The 19680-nt window shown below is 39.7% G+C and overlaps 1 protein-coding gene across 5 annotated transcripts; it reads right to left on the bottom strand.

The window, feature by feature from the left end:
• Positions 1-1454: 1454 nt before the first annotated feature.
• septin6 (septin 6) lies at positions 1455-19655 on the bottom strand. Of its 5 annotated transcripts, none has more exons than XM_026145981.2 (12): positions 19572-19655; positions 19280-19396; positions 17475-17589; positions 14662-14857; positions 13174-13360; positions 11349-11510; positions 10526-10622; positions 9316-9484; positions 8954-9086; positions 8665-8855; positions 7558-7604; positions 1455-2617 (listed from the first exon to the last, which is right to left on the bottom strand). In XM_026145981.2, the coding sequence occupies exons 1-11, from the start codon at positions 19638-19640 to the stop codon at positions 7601-7603; spliced, it is 1440 nt and encodes a 479-aa protein (XP_026001766.2). In that variant the 5' UTR covers positions 19641-19655; the 3' UTR covers positions 1455-2617; positions 7558-7600. The 5 variants fall into 5 exon arrangements, with proteins under 5 accessions (XP_026001766.2, XP_026001752.2, XP_026001744.2 ...); XM_026145973.2 differs by lacking the exon at positions 1455-2617 and adding an exon at positions 4747-5648; XM_026145967.2 differs by lacking the exon at positions 7558-7604.
• Between the last annotated feature and the right edge of the window lie 25 nt (positions 19656-19680).

Below are 19680 nucleotides of genomic sequence, written 5' to 3'. Positions count from 1 at the left end.
CATTTTTCATTTGTTGTTATGTTGCAGAATGAATTTGGGGTTGATGGCACACCTCTCCGAGAACTGCAAGACCAATATGAACTTGAAAACTTAAGACTGTAATGTAGTTGGCTCATTCCATGTTGGTTTTGTCATGTCATCTCCAGATTTGGAGGACCTTAGAAAACACAGTTTTGCAGGTAGTGAGCTGGAATGAGCAGCAATTCAATGCTGCAGGTGGTCAACTATTTTAAAAAGATTAAATAATTTAATCCATAGTATAATCAGTAATAAACATACTGGTTCTTTCTTTCTTTATATGTGCACATCTTTGCTTACACTGCCTCCTTCAGGACAAAGTGGGACAGAACAACTTCTCCATCTGTAAGAGTGGGTATTACCATTACGTTAAGTCTTGGGACATTAAATTTATTTAGCTTATGTCATTTCCACCAAAGCTCCACCCAACTAAATATAGAGGTCTAATCAACCAGTGATAACAACATCTTATATATGCAAAGCTATTGGTAACTGTAGCTGATAAATACAAGTCATAAAGTGAGGCAAACCAGGGAAAAGTGCAATATTTTCCTCTGAATTATATTCTTCCATCCAGTATTTTACAATGTGACATTATAATTTGCTATCATTGTGTATGTAGGGCCTGATAATAGCCCTGGGAATGTTACAGTAGATATGTTTAACAGCAGTTTTAGAATTTATAAATGAAACAATTCTTTGCAAAAAGATTTGTCTCTAATAGTTAGGCTTAGTTTTTGCATCTATGTAAGTTTTCTTTAATTAAAATCGAACATTTCTGTCCACATATCTCTCGTAAATATATATAATAAATCCAGAGAAAGACTTCGAAGCAGATGAACCCTATGAAGAGACACAACTTTAGGATTTGACTGTGGTCATCAAAGAAAGTGAAAATAACAAAGACAAAAACCATTAATGTCACAAAACCCAGTTTGTATCAGTTATTTGTCTTAAAAAGGCATCTAAGATGTAGTTTAGTTTCATTCATTTATAAGTAAATATGTTTAAATAAATTGTGCAATTTTACTTTCCCTTAAAAAAAAAAACCTTCATTCATTTTAGTTTCTTTTTTTTTTTTTCCTCTACTTGTCTGTGCCTCACAGATTGAGAACCATCTATCCATTTCCTTCCAGTTATCCAAATAGGAGTCACAGAGAGGGCTGGAGCCTACTCCAGCTGTCACGGGACGAGAGGCGAGGTAGACCCTGGTCAGGTGATCAATCTGTCACAGAGCTAACACTTAGAGACGAGTCAATTTAGAATCACCAATGAACCTAAGTCCATGTAAAAAACTCTGAGAGAACATTTACATTCTACAACGAAAGACCCTGCGCTGGATTTGAACCTAGCACCGTCTTGCTGCGAGGCGACAGCCAGCGCTAATCGCATCAGTTTTAGAGCCACTGTTGAAAATGACAGACAGAAGCGTCAAATGTTTGGATCACCTTTTTTATTCAAAATGTACATCAATGGAATCAAACTAAAGTAAGATCCAGAATCATTTGAGGTGTGGGAGAGGTTCTGACTACAAGAGGTGATGACTGATACTAGAAAAAATGTATGGCAATTCCTGACACCAAAATGTTACACTCAGAGTCACGTCCAAAGATCATAGGTAATAAACAACAAGTCTCCACTTCGATACACAAAATATATCCTTATAAATTATATAAATGCTCGAGTATTTTTTTAATACTCCTATCTGGGGTTTCAATTCAACTCCGTCTTATACTAACATTTGGCAAAGTGGGAGCTGAAATCATAGGACAGAGCAAATGTACATGAATTATATGCACCGATTTGAAGAAAACAGCAATGAAGGAAAACAGATAGCAAAACTTTGTTATTTAAGGGTTAAAAACAAGCAGGTCAAAGATCACTGCAGTAATGAAAAAGAGAGAGAGAGAGATGCATGCAAAATATAGAGTAGGCAAGTGAATATTAAAGCACAATGTGTAGTAAAAGGCCATGACATGTGACCTCCATGGTATTCAGCAGTGACATGTAAACATGGGCACCATAAACATTGCTTTGGCTCTTGCATGATTATGACTCTTAATTTAGATGTGCAGAAAACAAGGGAAGAGGACATCCTCATTATACTGTATCACTTTAACACATTACACATAGTTTATTAAGTGCTTCTGTTCTTTTGTTTAAAAGTAAGTCTCGATGATTCACTTTCATTTTATCCTAATGCCTCTGGGTTGAGAATTCTCTTGAACAGATGAGTGCATAGTGCAGGTCACAGCAATTTTATTTCAACTAAAGGTCAAATAATGACTTCCTCTGTGAGTCCTAAAAGTGTGCGAGTCCCACCCGACGACTTCTATGAACTACAAAGAGTCTCTCTATACATTAAGACATGAAAGCAGATTTAAATTGTGCCCGGTTCCTGACCTGCCCAGCTTTTAACCATCCTTAGGTGGTCAGAAATACCATGCGAGTCCACATTAAGGCCGTATTCAACCAAAGGAGATGCAATGGGGAGAGTAAAAGGTTCATACAGCGAGAAAAACAGGAAGAGGTAAAGGGTGCTTAGTTCTTGCTGAAGCTGCAATCCCCTCTTCAGGTGGTCAAGACAGATTAAAAGAAGCTAAAGAGACAAAGAGAAAAGAGCAGGCAGTTAGAGGGAGGAAGCCAAAGCAGACACGCTTACAAATAAAAGATTCAGAAGTGCGATTCATATCAAGGAGAGAAAAACTTTAGGTTTTGAATTAAATCTTAGTGATCATAGTTATTCAAACAATACACTATAGACATAAAACACCCGATTATATTGTGTCCACACCATGATTTTTTTAAAACAGTGAAATAAAAGGTACAGCCCGTGTTACGATCCCACGACTTGTCTGTGGTCATTCAGGTGCACAGAAATTTAAATAAATGAACAGGTGCATGTCTTCTCCATCACAACTGAAGTGGAAAAGGTATTAGTCACAACAACACAAAAAGTAAACATGTAAGCATAAGCAGAGGCAACATATCGTGGATTAGATTGCTCAAAGTGAGTTTAAAGCAGCATTGAAGCACATACACGTTAACACGTATTATAGCAGAGCAGGTAATGTATAAGAAAACCCTGCAGGGATGGGGAGGGGGGGTCCACAGAGCCTCTGGTCACATTTGAGGTACTCAGTACCCACAAAGGCTGGTCCCTTAGCAAAGCTTGAGGGCTGAGGACCTACTCAGTGCAGAGCCAGGGATTACTGCAAAGGAAAGTGAAACCACACAGACCAATGAGCTGAGGATTGCGAGGAAGGAAAGGATCTTCTGTTGAAGTACTTTGACCCTGGTATCATGTGGAATTATGTGAGTTAAGGCAGGAGTACTTTCAACCCAAGACAATTCCCTCTTTCAAGAGGTGATAAAAGTAACCCTGAACCTTGAAGTGGTGGAACAATAAAGTATAAACTAAGTCAGCAGGCGCCTATTTGATCTGAGGGCCATGAAATAAACACACCTAAAGATCTTCTTTCAATAAAAAATGTTAAGCAAAGCTAGGACAGCAGCTGGCCAATGAACTTGCACAAGTACAACCTACTGGCACCAACATTTGTTCACTGTAAGCCCCTGATAAATGAAATATAACTATTTCATCCATTTATTAAATAAACCTTGATTTAATTTCCTAAAAATAAAGTAATGTTTGTCATAGACAATGATTATGTTCACAGGTATAATATATGGTGAAAAATTGGCCTTTATTTTATTAAAATTTTCTTTAATATATGCGTAACACTGATACAAATAACACTGGTCCCTGCAGGACAATTGACATTAAGATGATTGACTTTTAAAATGTGCCTTCATATTGAGAACAATAAGAAAAAAGAAAGTTACAATTGCACTTACAACATTAATATATAGTATGTAAAAAACCATCACATTCAGGTATAAAATATTAAAAGTGCAAATGTGAAAGCTAATACAACGATGCACAAAACACATGATGATGAATGAGGTATGGGAGAAGTGGCAAAGAGAGGAGGCTCACATCTGTTCATGCATGAGGCTGAAGAGAAACAACATCAGCAAGGGGACATTAAGAAAGTAAATCTCCATTTTATTTTTTATTGTTTAAAATGTCTTTATAATCCTTAAAGAAAAACAATGTAATGTGGTTACATTCTGCAATTAATTTACAGTGCCGGGAAGCACCTTTCTTATCATTCAAACTGCTTTTACAAGCAAGAAACTGTAATACAGTATGAATTTTATCTAGTTACAGCTGAGTTGTTGACTCTTGTATTGCTGAAGCTTCACATAAAAACAAACAAACAAACAAAACTTCACTTACTAAAATTATAGACTGTATATAAAAGAGAGCCATAGCTGCTGTGACATCAGTGGTTTGTAAAGCCCCGCCCACAAGAACTGGGATTGGAATTTGGAAACTAGCAATCGCAAGAAACTGCAACGCTCATACAGTAATAATTTGTTGCCCTAAAGTAGATCTCACTTAACCTATATTGTGATTTATACCGTAAACTCGTAGAGAATGTTTTTATTGAGGTATTAAACATTTATGCAATTATACTTCTTTTTATCAGCAGAGGAACTGCCCCCTAATGGCCATTGAAAAGAATGCAGACGTAATCCACTTTCGCTTTGACTTTACATTTTAAATCCTGAAGATACACCTATCTTTTATATACAGTGTATGATGAAAGCACACGGTGGCTTTTATTGTGAAGGAGATTAATCAAAGGAGACTAATCAAAATTTTATCTACAAGAGAAGCAACTTTACTCCCTGCTAACAATTTGAACAATATAACATGAGACAAATTGACAGATTTTAAATATCTACATCAAGACAAGGTTTTTTGGCTGCACAATAACGGACACAGAACGGACACGGGCTGCTTTTCTGTCGCACTTCTAAAAAAGAAGGTGCTTGTTGTAGCACAAAACTCTACTTCCTGTTACCACTTTAACCACAGGTGTCACCAAATAAGCAAGAAGTGATTAGCCTATCAGAAACCCAATGATTAACTACTTGAAGTGTGCTTTTCTTCAGCAAGACATTTTCTTGAAATGCAGCAATTTCAGACACCACAGTTTCATGGAGGCGGCTTAAAAAAAACAACATTACTAAGTCTACTGCTTTTCTTCAATCTCACAGTCAATCTGCCTTCATATTAATAACAGTCTATTCTTGTAAAGTCTGAAATCCAAAACAGATTTCTCATCCTTCATGCTTCAGTCCCATTGTTTTAATGCATGTTTCCATTTAGCCTCAGTACATTTCTGCCCATCACTACAGTAGTCATGTATGTTAATATCTTTTTAAAAGCTCACATCATGCAAAAAGTCACTAAATATTAAAAAAACAAAAAACAAACATGGAATGCATTTTGTAAATTTGCATAAAAAGAGAAGCCGAATAATTGCTTGTACAACCCACACAACTGACAAGCATCATTCAGCATGAAAAAAACAAAAGAGTAAGTCAAACTGATAGCAATGCCCAGCGTCTTCCACAGAGCAGGGAGGGGCATGTGGAGGGTTGGATTATGGGGTAATGTGAGGGTGAGGAAGGGGTACTGTAAAGGATGATGGGGTTGGAAACTCATTCACAGCAGGATGGCCACAAGGGAGCACTTTTTCTACAGGAATCCTTAGCTGGAAATAAGAGAGAAGGGCTGTTATTGCTTTCTTGGAGTTAAAACATCATCACAAGACAGTTTCACACAGGTGACATCACATCAACATTAGTTATCAGGGGGCGCTGACGGGGAAAACATGCTTCTTAAGGCAACTCAAAAGGACTGAGTGCAGAGGTGAGGATGTGAGTACAGCTGTCTATTTGTTTGAATCAGACAGTTAAATAAATCTTTTTCTTTCTTTTCAGGTTTTCCTCCCTCCCTTGAGTTTCAAACAGCGGGTCTTATTGTCTTCCTCGAGCCTTGCTCGTCAAACACCATCTTGTTTCCAGCTTTTTTAAGAGCTCTGAAATGCTTGTGGAGTTTACAGATTGCAAGACAGATGTCTTTATTCACTTCTACCCTCCCCAGTGGTTGAGTCTTAACAACATGTCCCTCTGTGGATTTGGCTTTTGAATCCACAAAAGTGGGGTGGGGTGGTGGTGGGAGTGGGGGTCGTCATATGGCTCTGGCTGATCAACAAAACATGTCATCTCTGTAAACAGAGAAGGGCCCTGAGGCTGCTAGCTGCTCTGGTGTGACCCGTTAGTTTCAGTTACTCTTCAGTTCAGCCTTGAATGAGTCTTTGTGCAAAGTCAGGGAAGGGCCACGAGAAAAAGAGACTGTTGTGCTTTTTGGGAGGCAGATGGAACAGTACATCAAATGGATGGGTGGGGATCTAATAAAGTGGCTGATTTAGAAGCTGGCACAAGGACGGTAAACACTGCCAACTCAAGGATAGGATCGGCACAGATGTTTCCATGAAGTACTGCAAATCTGTGGCAATAAAATGCTACATTTGGATTAGCCATTTCTCAAACAGTGATGTGCTTAAATAACTTAAATGGGCAAATTAAATCCATGCAAATTAGAGGAGATTTAACAGCTTTATAAATCTTCAGATTGTGTTTACATATTCAGATTCAGAGAAGTATTTGGCTGCACAGTTTGACAGCCACTAATGCTTCAGTTTCATTTCTGGTTAACTTGTACTACTTATCAGTCAATCGTCTGAAGTACAAAATGTCAGATAATGAAAATGTTGCCTTTTCAAAGTCAAATAAAATGTTGCGAGCTCCATCAATGTTCTGTTAATCTGGGCCTGGGTCACGATGGCAGCACTCTCAGGAAAGATGCCTAGACATTCCTCTCCCCAGCCAACAATTCTAGCTACAGTAGGGATGCAGGGGCGTTCCCAAACCATCCAACAGACATAATCTCTCCAGCATGTTCTGGGTTACCTCCCATTAGTACTCAGACACATCTCCTATGCGGCGTCCAGAATGCCTTGTGATCAGAAGCACAAACCACTTCAACTGGCTCCTTTCCACACAGAGGAGTTGCAGCTCTACTCTGTGCTGCATCTTCCCAGACATCCAGACACTCTTGGCTGCTACATACAGCTTGTGGTCCTATGAAGGTGGGAAAGTAGATCAACTGTCTTCACTACAACAGCCAAGTAAAGTGTCTGCATCGCTGCAGACACGCACCAATTTGACAGTCTTCTGTTCCATTCTCCCCTCACTCGTGAACAACACCCCAAGATACTCAAAAACTCTCCCACTTGGGACAGCAACTCCTCCCTTTTGCCCAGAGTGGGCACTCCACCCATGTCCAGCTGAGAACCATGGCCTCAGATTTGGAGATGCTAGATGCTCACACTCAGCTGCAAAGTGCCCCGGTGCGAGCTGAAAATGATCAAAAGCTGAGAGGTGATCCTGAGACCACCAAACCAGAGAACCAGTGTCATAAAAATCTATGAATCAGTGACAAAGGGCCGTTCTGGTGGCGTTAATAATGATTCCCGAATTGCAGAAGCTTCAGAATTTTAATATTTATATATTTTTTTTCACATCTGTTGGCGGTGTAACTCAAGAAGGGGGTCTTACCCGAAAAGGTGCCTCACGCAGCATGCAGCAAGTGTGGGAGGAGTTAACTGGAAAACATTACGGATGCAACATAGGTGACACATGCACTCACAGGACACATTCAAAACACAACATTCATCATAAATAACTGTCTCCCGGAGACTGAAAAGAACTTGATTATTAGACCCCGCTAGTCAGATTTAATTTGTGACCTTGAGACAGAGCCTAAAAAAGAAAATTAGAATGGCTGTGAAGAAAATCAATTAGCAAGAAGGAAATAAAGCAACAAGAAACCTCTCAGTGCAAGTGTCTTCTTCCTTTTCCAACGGGCACATCAGCTTTAACACAACCAGGAGTTGATTAGCACCATGAAGGGACCAACAATGTCAATAACACATCAGGCTGCACACGCAATACCAGCCTCAGCCTCACTAAACTTGTGGTATAAGCAAAAGCATGTCAGATCTATTACCAAAGCATTTGGAAAAGTGTATAAAGTATTGGCACATGTGTGTAAAGTTGTTTACACACATGTATTGAGAGCGTTTGATTCTGTGGTGAACCAGCAGCAGCGCTTAATTGCAGAGCAATGATTTCTGACTGAAATTCATTCATCTAACTCTGCTGACAGTTGGCTACTTTTCAACTATTTAGATGAGGACAGATTGTAATTTTCACCAGTCTCTCTCCCCTCTCTTCTCCTCTTATTTCTCCACACTGGCGATGAGTTATAGTCAGCTCACTTAGCGTGGAATTTAGTACTAACTACAATCTCTATTATTATATGGAGGGAAAACTGGAACATTCATCTGCCTCTGTGAATTAAAGAGCAGTGTCAAAGTCTGCTTATAAGGGTTTGCCTGAGCCTGTCAGCTATACAAATCTAATATGGATTAGCATCAAATTACACAAATCCACGGTGGGTTATTAACCAGTGGTGGCAGATAAACCACTGAGATATTGATATGACAGTTCCAATACATACTGATATAAAACCTTGAAGTCAGTTATTTTATCACTGGCTTGTCAACACCCTCCCAAATTCATTTCATACTCCATTTCCTGTAGTCACACAGCCAATGGTACACCTGTGAGGGTAAAGCCACAGAGCGGGATAACAATACTCACTTTTTCCTCTCTTTGTCCCTCTTGAGTGTGGTGGAGCCCCCTGCCTGCTGAGCTTGATTCTGCAAGAGCTCTGCAGCAGTCTTTTTCTGTTTGAATGTGTTGACCTCATCGTCCAGAGTCTTCTTCTTTTCTTCCAGCTTCTTTTTCTCGTCCTGGTGGAGTTTCTTCAGACGGTCGAATTTCTCGTGCAGCTACGTGACAAGAAACAGACACAGTTGTTTTGTGTTTTAAAAACAAAGCAGAAATATATCTGGCTCACATAAACACTGGTTATGCTGCTGATACTTACCTCTTTCTCTGCTTCTTTGAGCTCAGCCTCCTTCTCTTTAACTCTTTGGACAAACATTTGCCTCATTTCTTCTTCCTTCTTTTGCAGTTCTCCCATGAACTCGTTCCTCTTAGCTTCATATGTTTCCTGCAGACTGGCAGAGGAAAATGACAGAGGGAAGAAATATGAGCAATAGAAACAGTAAAGCAAATCTCTTATAAGATAAATTTAGCATATTTTATAAAACCATTCAAGATTTTAACCTCCATACTATGAAAACTTTCACAGTTACAGGCCCCCAAAGTGTAAAAAGTAAATGGGAGGTTGGGGGTAGAAATAAGATGATGAATGCAAAAATCAGCTGCAATAAAGGAGTCTGCTACCTGAAGGGCTTGCTGTCAGGATCCGTGTCCTTGAACCCCATTTCCTCCAATTTACATCTCCGATAGAGTTCATAGTGACGCGTGTGAGTCTGCTCTCGCAGGTCCTCCATGTTAACTCGGATCAGCATTTCCCGCAGTTTGACAAAGTCACAGTGAGTCTCATTTTCCACTGTGAGAAACAGAACACAGGGACTTAGTGCATGTCTCACAGAACAAACTAGAACGCATGCTAAAGCTACAGTATAAAGTAAATCAAACAAACTGCAGCAGTATAAAAAGGCAGTGTTCATGTCCTGTGTTTTCTGTATTGATTTTTGGTGCTGGACTGAGCCGAGCTGCATGCCTCCACAGGACATGTGACACCATGTGAGTATGCATGAAGACAGTCTGGGGTAAACAGACCCAGTGTTTGATAAAAAGCCTTCTTCAGTCATAAATATTATACACTGCAGGCCATTCGCATTAAAACGGCGGTGTGGGTTTCATTGTTTTGGCAGCAATCCAGCACACTGAATTTTAAATGAAGTATTAATGATATGGGAAAAACGCTGACTTTAAGCTTTGGGGTTTTTTGATGTAATCCACATAAATATTAGACACACATCGTGGGAAATGCATCTCATATGGCTGCTTGTATAAAAGGATAGAATTTCTAAAGGGATTACACCAAAATTAAAGCAAATTTAGCAGAAAATTGTTGTTGTTTTTAAAATAAAGACTTCAGGGTGTTTTTTATGTTTGATAGCATTATAAAGTAGACATAACAAGAAACGAGAAGAGCAGTCATACTGCAAGCATTTAAGCTGCGTGTGTTGAATAAGACCGAATCATATAAACATCTGCCCACATGCATGCATACACATTTGATAATAACAGCAAGCACGTGTCTGTAACAAACGGCATAGGAGCAAATCAGTGCAACTGGAGTTAAAGTATTGACAGTTCTGTCTACTTCACATACATTAACCACACCATTGATCAAGGAGGTCAATAAAAGCGACATAAAATTCCTTTATGGGCTAAAAGCTGGTGCTGCAATGATTTACAGTGTGATGGCAGTGATGGAACTGCAGGTTATATAACGGGTTATCAGCTAGTCTGTAGCAGCTATTTGAGTTGAGCAGAAATATAAGGGGAGGGAGTGGCTAGAGCAGCTGTGATGAGAAGGAGCATGCTCTCATTTCCTGTGCAGGATGTAACCCGGGCTTACCCTGCACCGTTCCCCAGGGGTACTGCCGGGCCTTCACCATCTTGTTCCCAATCTTGACTTCCTCTGTGCTCCCCACCACGGCAAAGGGCAAATGGCTCTGTGAAGCGTAAAGAAAAGCACGGTTGGTGTGCTGCCAAACACACACTCTGCAAATTCTCCACAGCTTCTCTCCACACACAAAGTAAATAAATAAATCAAACACCTTTTTGTTACCAAGAAATCCAGAAGTATTTGTGCTGCCGGCGTACGTCGATTCCATTATTTCAACTTACACAAGCTGATCATTAAGAACTTGTTTTTCCAGACAGCAAGTACTACAATAAAGATTTGAGGTCAGGCTGTGCAAACATGAGAGGAGAGGCTGCAGTTTAATAGAATCAGTTAAGGATAGTTAAGGAATTTGCACAGATCAGGACTAATAAACATCTAAGTGAGCCTTGAATTATCTGTCAGTGCACACAGGCCCTTTCCCACACTGCAGGTTTCCTGCAGAGCAAACTGAACACTCTGCCGTGCTGCGACAGCGGCTTCCTGACAGACTAAGGAGACACGTACAAAATCTGCCCCGACTCCACATCACAAGTTGTTACGCTGGTAAAATAAATTAGAATTAAGCAGCGTAGCTACATCCGTCTGCTCCCTTAGTCACACAGGGTCGCCACAGCAGGTAGCTCCACACGTTTGATTTGGCAGACTCTTTAATCCCAGATGCCCTTCCCGACACAACCCTGAAGGCATTCGTGTCCCCCTCCATGACTGAACTGTGGATCTTTTGCTTAGGTTAGCTGAATGTGTAACGCACAACAGTAGAAATGAGCCTTACGTTCATGGTGGAGTTGATCTCGGCCACGGATTCGTCATCGGTGGGGAACTGGTAGATCTGCACTCCGTTGCTGACCAGCTCACTGGTGATTTTGATTTTGAACTTGGCCAGCTCACTCTTCGAGATAGCATCTGACTTGGCGATGATTGGGATAATATTGACCTGCAGTTAAGAAATGAGGCGAGCATTCATGTAGTTATCACAATAGCGCAATAAGGTGAAGTGAAATATTTCAGACATTCAGCTAAATATAGTTTCACAGCTAGTTTCACAGCCTTTCCCCTTCTGTAGTCCAAATTTAGAAAGTAGTTGATTTATTAAAAAAACTCTTAAGCTGTAGCTAGAATTAAGTAATATTACAGTTTAAGAACAGAGTGCATAACACTTTTTCTTATACATGGCTTCCACTCATATATTCCCAAAGACTGCAGTAGTAATTTAAAAGAAAATGTGAAAAATGATAGGGGTACTGTTTGCTTTAACATTCAGAGAGTATAAGCAAAGTCAATACAGACAAAAGCTAAAACTCCAATCAAGAGATAAACAGAATCACTGTGGTTGTCAACTTAACTCAGGTTTCCTTTATATAAAAAGGGTGAATTTGATGCTTCATTTGATTCTTCTGCACAAAATGCACTAATCACATGCTGCCTGTTTCATTTAAGACGAACATACCACAGAGGAATACAGAAACGATGAAAATAACTTCTTTCATCACATGTGAATCTCCATTGCTCACAAATCAGGAGATCAATTAGTGAAAAGGTCATGATTTTTACACTCGATTTAAGTCAAAACAAATTTGCTGTCCACTCATGTGATAAAGCCAGGTTCAAAGAAAGCATCTTTTTGACATTAAATGCACTGGCTTTAGGTTTTAATATATAAATTATAAAATATCATCTCGATTCATACTTCCCCCTCAGAGAGGACAGAAACATAATCTTAAGTACAGAGATAAAAATAGTAAAAGCAGCACAGAAAGTGAAAGCTTTCGTGTTATGTCTCAGATCACAGAAAGTTTCTCCAACCGTGGACATATATGTTACCCAAACAGTGATAATTCTAGGGAGGTGGGGAAAAACAGGCACAATCACCGTCGTATATAAATTACAGCTGACAGGTGGAAAATAACATTTCACTCCTACACAACTATTTTACAGTGCTGTGTCAGCCCACACAACCCCTGATTTTATTTATTATTATTTGAATGTGGGCCCCTTTCACTAAAAGCAAGGGATGCTCCGGGTCATGTGAACAAAAATATCTTAGTGCATCCCTTCGTCTGGTGAGGATTCAAAGTCTAGCTCGAGGACACTTCAGCAGAGCGCTGTTTGAATGTGCTCCTAGGTGAACGTGTAAACAGAGGAGGCTCTGCTCTAGATCACGCTGCTGTGAATGCTTGCTGGAGGGCACAGCTGCTCTGGCAAACGCTAGGCTGGTTCTTTGTGCGAAAGCCATGAGGGCCATGCAAATAAGCTGATGGGAAAGGACCTCACAAAAACCAGGCTTCAGTCACTGAGCAGACTGCATTTCACAGCTGACCTACACCGACGCAGCAACAAGCCCGAGCCAATTTACATTCAAGCAGATGGAAAGGGTTTATGGCCTATGACTGAAGAAGGCAGATTCAATGACACAGTCATGCAGTGTCAGAGCACATACCTACAGCATATCTACGACACGCTACTCAATAAACAGATATTCTGTAAGATCATTCAGCTGCAGCACAACTGTTACATAATAGAAACAATCCTAAACATCTTCTAGTGGACTCCTTGACACAAAAACAACTAAAGATGACACTCAGTGAAGTGAAGCTGACCTTGCTATCAAGTTTTTTCATGGTCACCAGATCCAGCGATTTGAGCGAGTGTCCCGTTGGAGCGATGAAGTACAGGCACGCATGGATGCGGGTGTCGTGGTAGCTGTGTAGCGTGCGCTTGATTTTCAGCTCTTCCTGTAGATATGCTTCAAACTGGGCATCAATAAACTCCACAATGGACTTGTAGCTGTTAAAAGATGAGGGACAGAGAAGATTTTTTCAACACACCACAGCATCTGAAACCAGCAAATATTAAGCATTTTTTTCAAATATAAGCTACATTTCTTATCTAAATAGTAAGGTATTAATATTCAGGATATCAGCGAATCATTGCAGCACTAGAGTCACTGTTATCTGTGGAAGGCCCGAAAGTATACTGAGAGTATAGCAACACAGAAGACAACTGTGAGTTCTAAAGACTTTGTCTCCTCTGGGAAAATCATGTAGGAACATCTCTTATACTTTTATTATAATCATTATCCAACAATCTGCAAGGAACCTAGCAGAGTAAAAGTCCACTACAAAAAGAGTCCGATCAGATTGGGAGATTTGAGTTGTCACATGTTTCTCCTCATGGTAATTTCAACAAAACTTTAGGGCTGCAGTGCATGTGTGAAGACGCCTGCAGTCAGAACATGTGAGAGCAACTACCTGGTAAACATGATTAATTTTTAACTAACTTTACAGAAGCAATGATCAATTTTGCTGTGTGTTAGGACAGACCGTCTTATCTGAGGAGGTTTAGTCTAAAGCAGGGAGATTTCAAGTCATACTTTATACTCATGCCAGGTCAGATTCTTGATGTTTGTAGTTTTAGAGTATTTGATTTATCCAATAACTAATTCAATCTTATCTGCAATGACACATGCGAGAGAAAATGAACAAAAGAGAAAGATGTTGGCCGGTTTATTGAGGACTACAGGAAGCTTCAAAAGGCATCCACTCTTTCCAGAAAACAGACCCATAAACACTGTGAAAAAACCCCCACAGCTTATGTAGAAAGTATAGGATATTCTGCCTGCAGCAGTGTATAAGATAGTTTAACCCCATGTTACTTCCCCTGGGATTTCCAACAATTGCAGGATTCCCATTGTACAGAGCTTACAAAGTTCACACAGTCTCCTCCTCTTCCTCAACTTACCCTCTGCATCACACTTAAGGTTTGGTAACAAAATCGTGGGTGTACACAGCAGCTTAAGTGTCATATCCTAAGGCTGTGATTTGCTTCTCATGCCAGACAGGAAAGCAGCTACATCTTAATTTCTGTTTCCCAAAACTGATGAGGAAACTACTTCACTTTAGACATCTGATGAAAGAAAGTTAAGCAACGAATGACACATAAGCTGCGGAGAGGCTTTAAGTACTCCCAAGATGTCAGGTTTGTCTGGGATGTATATTGCTCCCACTGAAAGATCCAAATAAAAGAAAGTTCTGGAGTTTGACGTCGCCCTCTCTCAAAGATGAAGCAGCTAAGAGTGGCTGACTTACCTGTCTTCTTTATTGATCTGGTCTCCAAAGCCCACGGTGTTGACAACAGTGAGTTTGAGGCGCACGTTGCTCTCCTGAAGTTCATAGGTGTTGGACTTGAGTGTGACTCCCGGCTGGTTGTGCTGGGTGGGCTCACCTTCAAACTTGGTGTTGAACAGCGTGTCCATCAGAGTGGACTTACCCAAACCCGTCTCACCTGCACAACAAACAGAAAATACATCAAGTTACTATCTTCATCTTACAATTACATCATTCAAATCACATAAAAAGGACCTCTTCATCTTTACTTACAGGGCAGTTGCTATTATTTCACTAACTGGAAAAAACTCCCAAACCAAAAGGAATTTAATGACAGGCCCTTTTCTTTGATCAGCTTTTGATATATTTCAGCTCAAGCCACTCTCTCTGACACTACAGTTGTGTAACTCAAGCAAAAAGAAAAAAAAATGGTGCCTGATAATGTTAGAGTACATTAAAAACAGCGTATTGAATATGCTTAAAACAGAGTGTATTACTCTCAAATGCTTAAAGCCACAAAAACAGCAGCAGTAGCTGCTATGTAATGTACTGACATCCATTTACTGTTAGATGACTCAGATACTGAGCTCCATCTGTAAGAAAATCTATTTTTATTCATTATAGCCTGACCTACAGTCCAACCATGTTAGCCCATTTTTGTGGGACATCTTACAACATCCCTATTTTTCTCTGATAGCACAAGCACACAGACACATCTTTCTGAGCAAAGCTCAGTTCACAACAGTTAAAATTTTGCATCTTGTTTGAAGAAAGTGAAGAACACATAGAAAGGACAGGATGGGTCAATGTGTGAAGTAAAGGTCAAAAATAACACAACAGAAACATTCTGCAGACATACCAGTCATCTTTGAGGCACACATCGTCACATTTTTGCTTGAGTCATACAGCAGTGCTTACAGTTTGGAACAAAACTGGTTTTTCTGCAGCATTGTCTTTGCATCCATATTTTGATTGGATTGTACTAATGTTTTTATAGATTATTTGGAAAAACTGGCAGTCAAAAAGCATTAAAAAGTAACATTATGAGAAAAAACACACATTTCACTCCACTCCCGAGTATAAATAGAATCTAGAGGATGTGTTTAGCTCGAAACTCAAAAGCCTGTCGCTCGTGCCCACCAATCATTTCATCATCAAAAAGTCTTAAGTGGACATATTCTGCTCATTTCCAGGCCCATATGTTCATTCTTGCACTTTACTAGAGTATCTTTGCATGTTAACAGTTTAGAGTAATCCCTCAGTTTATTCTTTGTCTGTATTAAATCTTTTTAACTCCTCCCATGTTCCCTTTAAGCCACCCCCCTTCTGATTGTTTGCCCCTTGCAAGAAAAAAAACAGCAGGTTTGAACAGCAGATGGGCTGTGTGCCCGAGATAACCACATTACAGATATCCCCTTTAAGTGACATTGTAAAGAGCCGAGAGTTTATGGACATGGATTACTTGTATATACAGTGATCTCATGATCTGAAACCTTTGCCTGGTTTAATATGAACATGCACCTGTAGAAAATATGAGACAAATGCATAACAGGTCTAGTTTAAAATATATAAACAGAGGGTAGTAATGTAACGTAATCTAATTTGCAGCATATCACAAAAACACATTGTATTCAAGGTTAAGGGGAACTATCAGAGTTCCCACAGCTTTCTATGGTTTTAAATGTTATAGCTCTGCCATCAGAGATGTTTAGTTAAATATTCAAGCAAGAATGCTGAAGTTAGTCACAAAGCAAGTTCCCCCACAAAAGAAGATCTCATTGTTTTACTGCTATTACATCCACTGCAGTTTACCTTTTTTGTTTTTGCTAACTCACTGCCGAGCTGATGACTGATGAGTATTTTTGAATGTTGTAGTCTGCTAAGACTCATCTTTCATGTTACTTCCTGTGCTGCTCTGCACATATTTTATTGCTTTCTGGACATTTAACATGTTCCAGAACGGAAACCCTAATGAAAAGATGTTTGTATTTTCAAACAAAAACATAATATGAATACTTCTGATTTCTATAAATACAGTATCATAAACTATAACCTCCACCTTTCTCCCATTTTATTACTTACTGTTTTTCTTCCTGCCTGTCAACTCTGGCACTGACATATTACACATGCCTAACCTGAACAATAATAGAAAGGATTAAATAAATATATAAATAAAAAGGAAAAGACAAACAAGAGGAGCCTATACAGAGTTCTGAAAATGCAAATACGTTTGACATAATGGCACATTCAGATCCTGTTTCTGAGTGCAAGTACTGCCAGACATGACAGGCCTTTACAAAAATACTATAACCTCCACAATTGCAACAAAATGCCATCTAAATAAATTGAACATTATTTTCTCCATTCAGCTAGGGCTGCTGAATGGCTGTATTAGATTAGTTTTAGTGGGATGCTAATAAATTGGCAACTGAGTGCACATAATTGAATACTTCCAGCACTTAATAAGGCTGATGTGACTTGGTTCTCCAGTCTAAAATGAAACTTGTAGGGCATCATTTCTGACTGTCCTCTACATCCTGGAGAAGGCTTGTATCCTGCATTCAGTGTTGCATTTTTTTTTTTAAACAGTCATGCATATTCAAATTAAATAACCACCAGCAGACACTTGACTTTCCTGAACTGAGAGCATCTTACTCATTACAGTAACCAAAGCAAGCAAAAAGGAAACTGAGAGTCAAACACTGAGCAGCTTTTTGTCTTGTGGAAACACTTGAACTGAAGCAAAGACATTGTGCCTGAAGACATAGAGAGGAAATCTCACATGACACACTCACCAACACAGAGGATGTTGAAGCAAAATCCGTGGTTGACAGACTTGTTGACCAGCTGGTCAGGCATGCTGTCAAAGCCGACATGGCCCGATAGAGGGACAGCACGAGCTCCTTCACCCTAAAAACAAAAGACATAAAGCAACAAGTCAGTGCCTTTCGATCACTAAACGCCTTCCACGTCTGTAAGCACGTGCAGGATTCCTTCTAACGTGCTGAAATATGCATCGTAACGACAGCTGTCCTGTGTAAATAAAACCGTACCATGCCTTCGACCATTTTTTGATCACGTTAGTCTTTGACAATGAGTTCAGGTGCAGTGCTAACTCACTTCCTGCTTCCTGAGCTGTGACTTTCTTCCACAGACGAGACAGTTAGAAACCACAATGTACATATATGGAAAGGTACTGCTGTTTGTGTCAAGACAGAGCATTTAGAAAAATTTGGAAAAAAAAAAGCTTACTGTTTAAAAATTAAAAAAAGAAAAGAAAAACGGATAAAAGCATTAGCATTACTGGCACTGAGTTTTTTGGGTTTTTTTTTAAACTTCCTCTTCTGAGCCTATTTCACTTCCATTCACTCTATCACACTGTTTATAGACAACCTGTATCTGGACCACTAAACACAACAAGTGTAAAAACACTGTTGTTACATATGTGTGTGGGTGTGTGGCTGCTGGTAAGCATCTCCATCAGTGTGAACCTCCTTTCTGCAGCCTACGTTTTGCAGGAAAACAAAAAATGTAGATTATATGGCAAAAGAAAGAATATCTCAACCATCTCAACCTCAGACAACCAGCTATTATGTGGCTTAACATAACACACTGTTGCAGTCCAATGTGGTGAAGATTTCTGGGAGGAAAAACACTCTGTTTTAGACTCAATTTAAAATAACTGAGCAAGCTGAGGGCACTAAACAGTTGTGGATCATTTGGATGGCTGAAATTGGGTTTAAACAGCTGAGGGAGTGTTTGGAAAACTGGACAACCAGCCCTATACTCTTCAGCTGCAAGTGCAACATTCCTGAGACCATTCCCGCTTTTCATGACACTCACAGCCAAGTTACACACAGTGAGCGGGTTTCCATTCACTAGATATGGATATCAAACTGTAAAACCTTGCTATTCTCAGCCCTCCCTCTGGGTTACGCGGCTTCTTTCCAAGCCCCCTCCCAAAAAAGGCAAACTTAGACCACGATTTGTGCATTGCACGGCCAAATGTCTACAAGGACCTACGATCTATTTGTCCGTAATATTCATTAAGACAACGCCCGGAAAACAAAGTTGACGGGTCTTGCATAAAACAACATAACGGAAATGAGCATCGTAGCCGTGCCGAAATGGGGGCGTTCAGAATGAATGGCCTACCTATGGCTCTGTAACAGCCTCTCGTTTTTATGTGAGATAATAGATAAGTCGGTTACTTTAAATTTTAAATGTCTTAATCTGTTAATTCCGTTTACAGGGTAATTTAGGTTTTTACCAGTACAGGAAATCTGCAGGCGTTAGCATACCAAAATGAAAATATTCTACCGGAGAGCTTCGACTGTTGAGTGCTGGGCCTTAATTTGATATCTGGTTAAATTTTGTTTTTATACCGTGTTTAGGGACGCATAATCAGATTTCTATTAGCTCTAATTATAATTGATCTAATTAAGCCACGGTACACTGGATTTGGATGGAATAGCCACGAAAAACGGATGGTGGCTGGGTAAATCTGCTTGAAATTATACACTCTTCTGCGAAACGCTTGATCCATAACAAAAATATATAAGATAAATACATGAATTCCAGTGTGAAACAGGCTACTTACCGCTTGCCTTGCTATCTCGGTTGACGCCATAGTAGCTGCTGTTAGCCGGAGGACGAAACCTCTGCTGCTCTGTTTAGCAAAGGAAGCTGCACCGTTACCGTTACACCGAAAGATGGCCTAGCAGGAATGTACCACAAACCAATGCGCTTTTAGATATGATATTTTTAAAAACTGCACCCATATTATGTATTTCTTACTTATCAAATATAAGCTACAGGCATACTCCAAATGATTTATTTAGAATTTTGCTTCGTAAAAATAATAAAGATATAAATAAAACTATTTACTGTACCCCCTCAGGATGTCGCCATGGTTCCGTCTGGTGGTAGAGACTGCGATCTGCAGTCAGTAAACGACACATTCGTGTCAGTTAAGAATAAACGGTAAAACCAACGCGGCAA

Source organism: Astatotilapia calliptera, chromosome 2, assembly GCF_964374335.1.
Source record: "Astatotilapia calliptera chromosome 2, fAstCal68.1, whole genome shotgun sequence".
In the NCBI taxonomy this organism is placed as follows: domain Eukaryota; kingdom Metazoa; phylum Chordata; class Actinopteri; order Cichliformes; family Cichlidae; genus Astatotilapia; species Astatotilapia calliptera.
The sequence above is the reverse complement of the archived record's forward strand: the minus strand, read 5'-3'. Positions and strand labels throughout refer to the sequence as shown.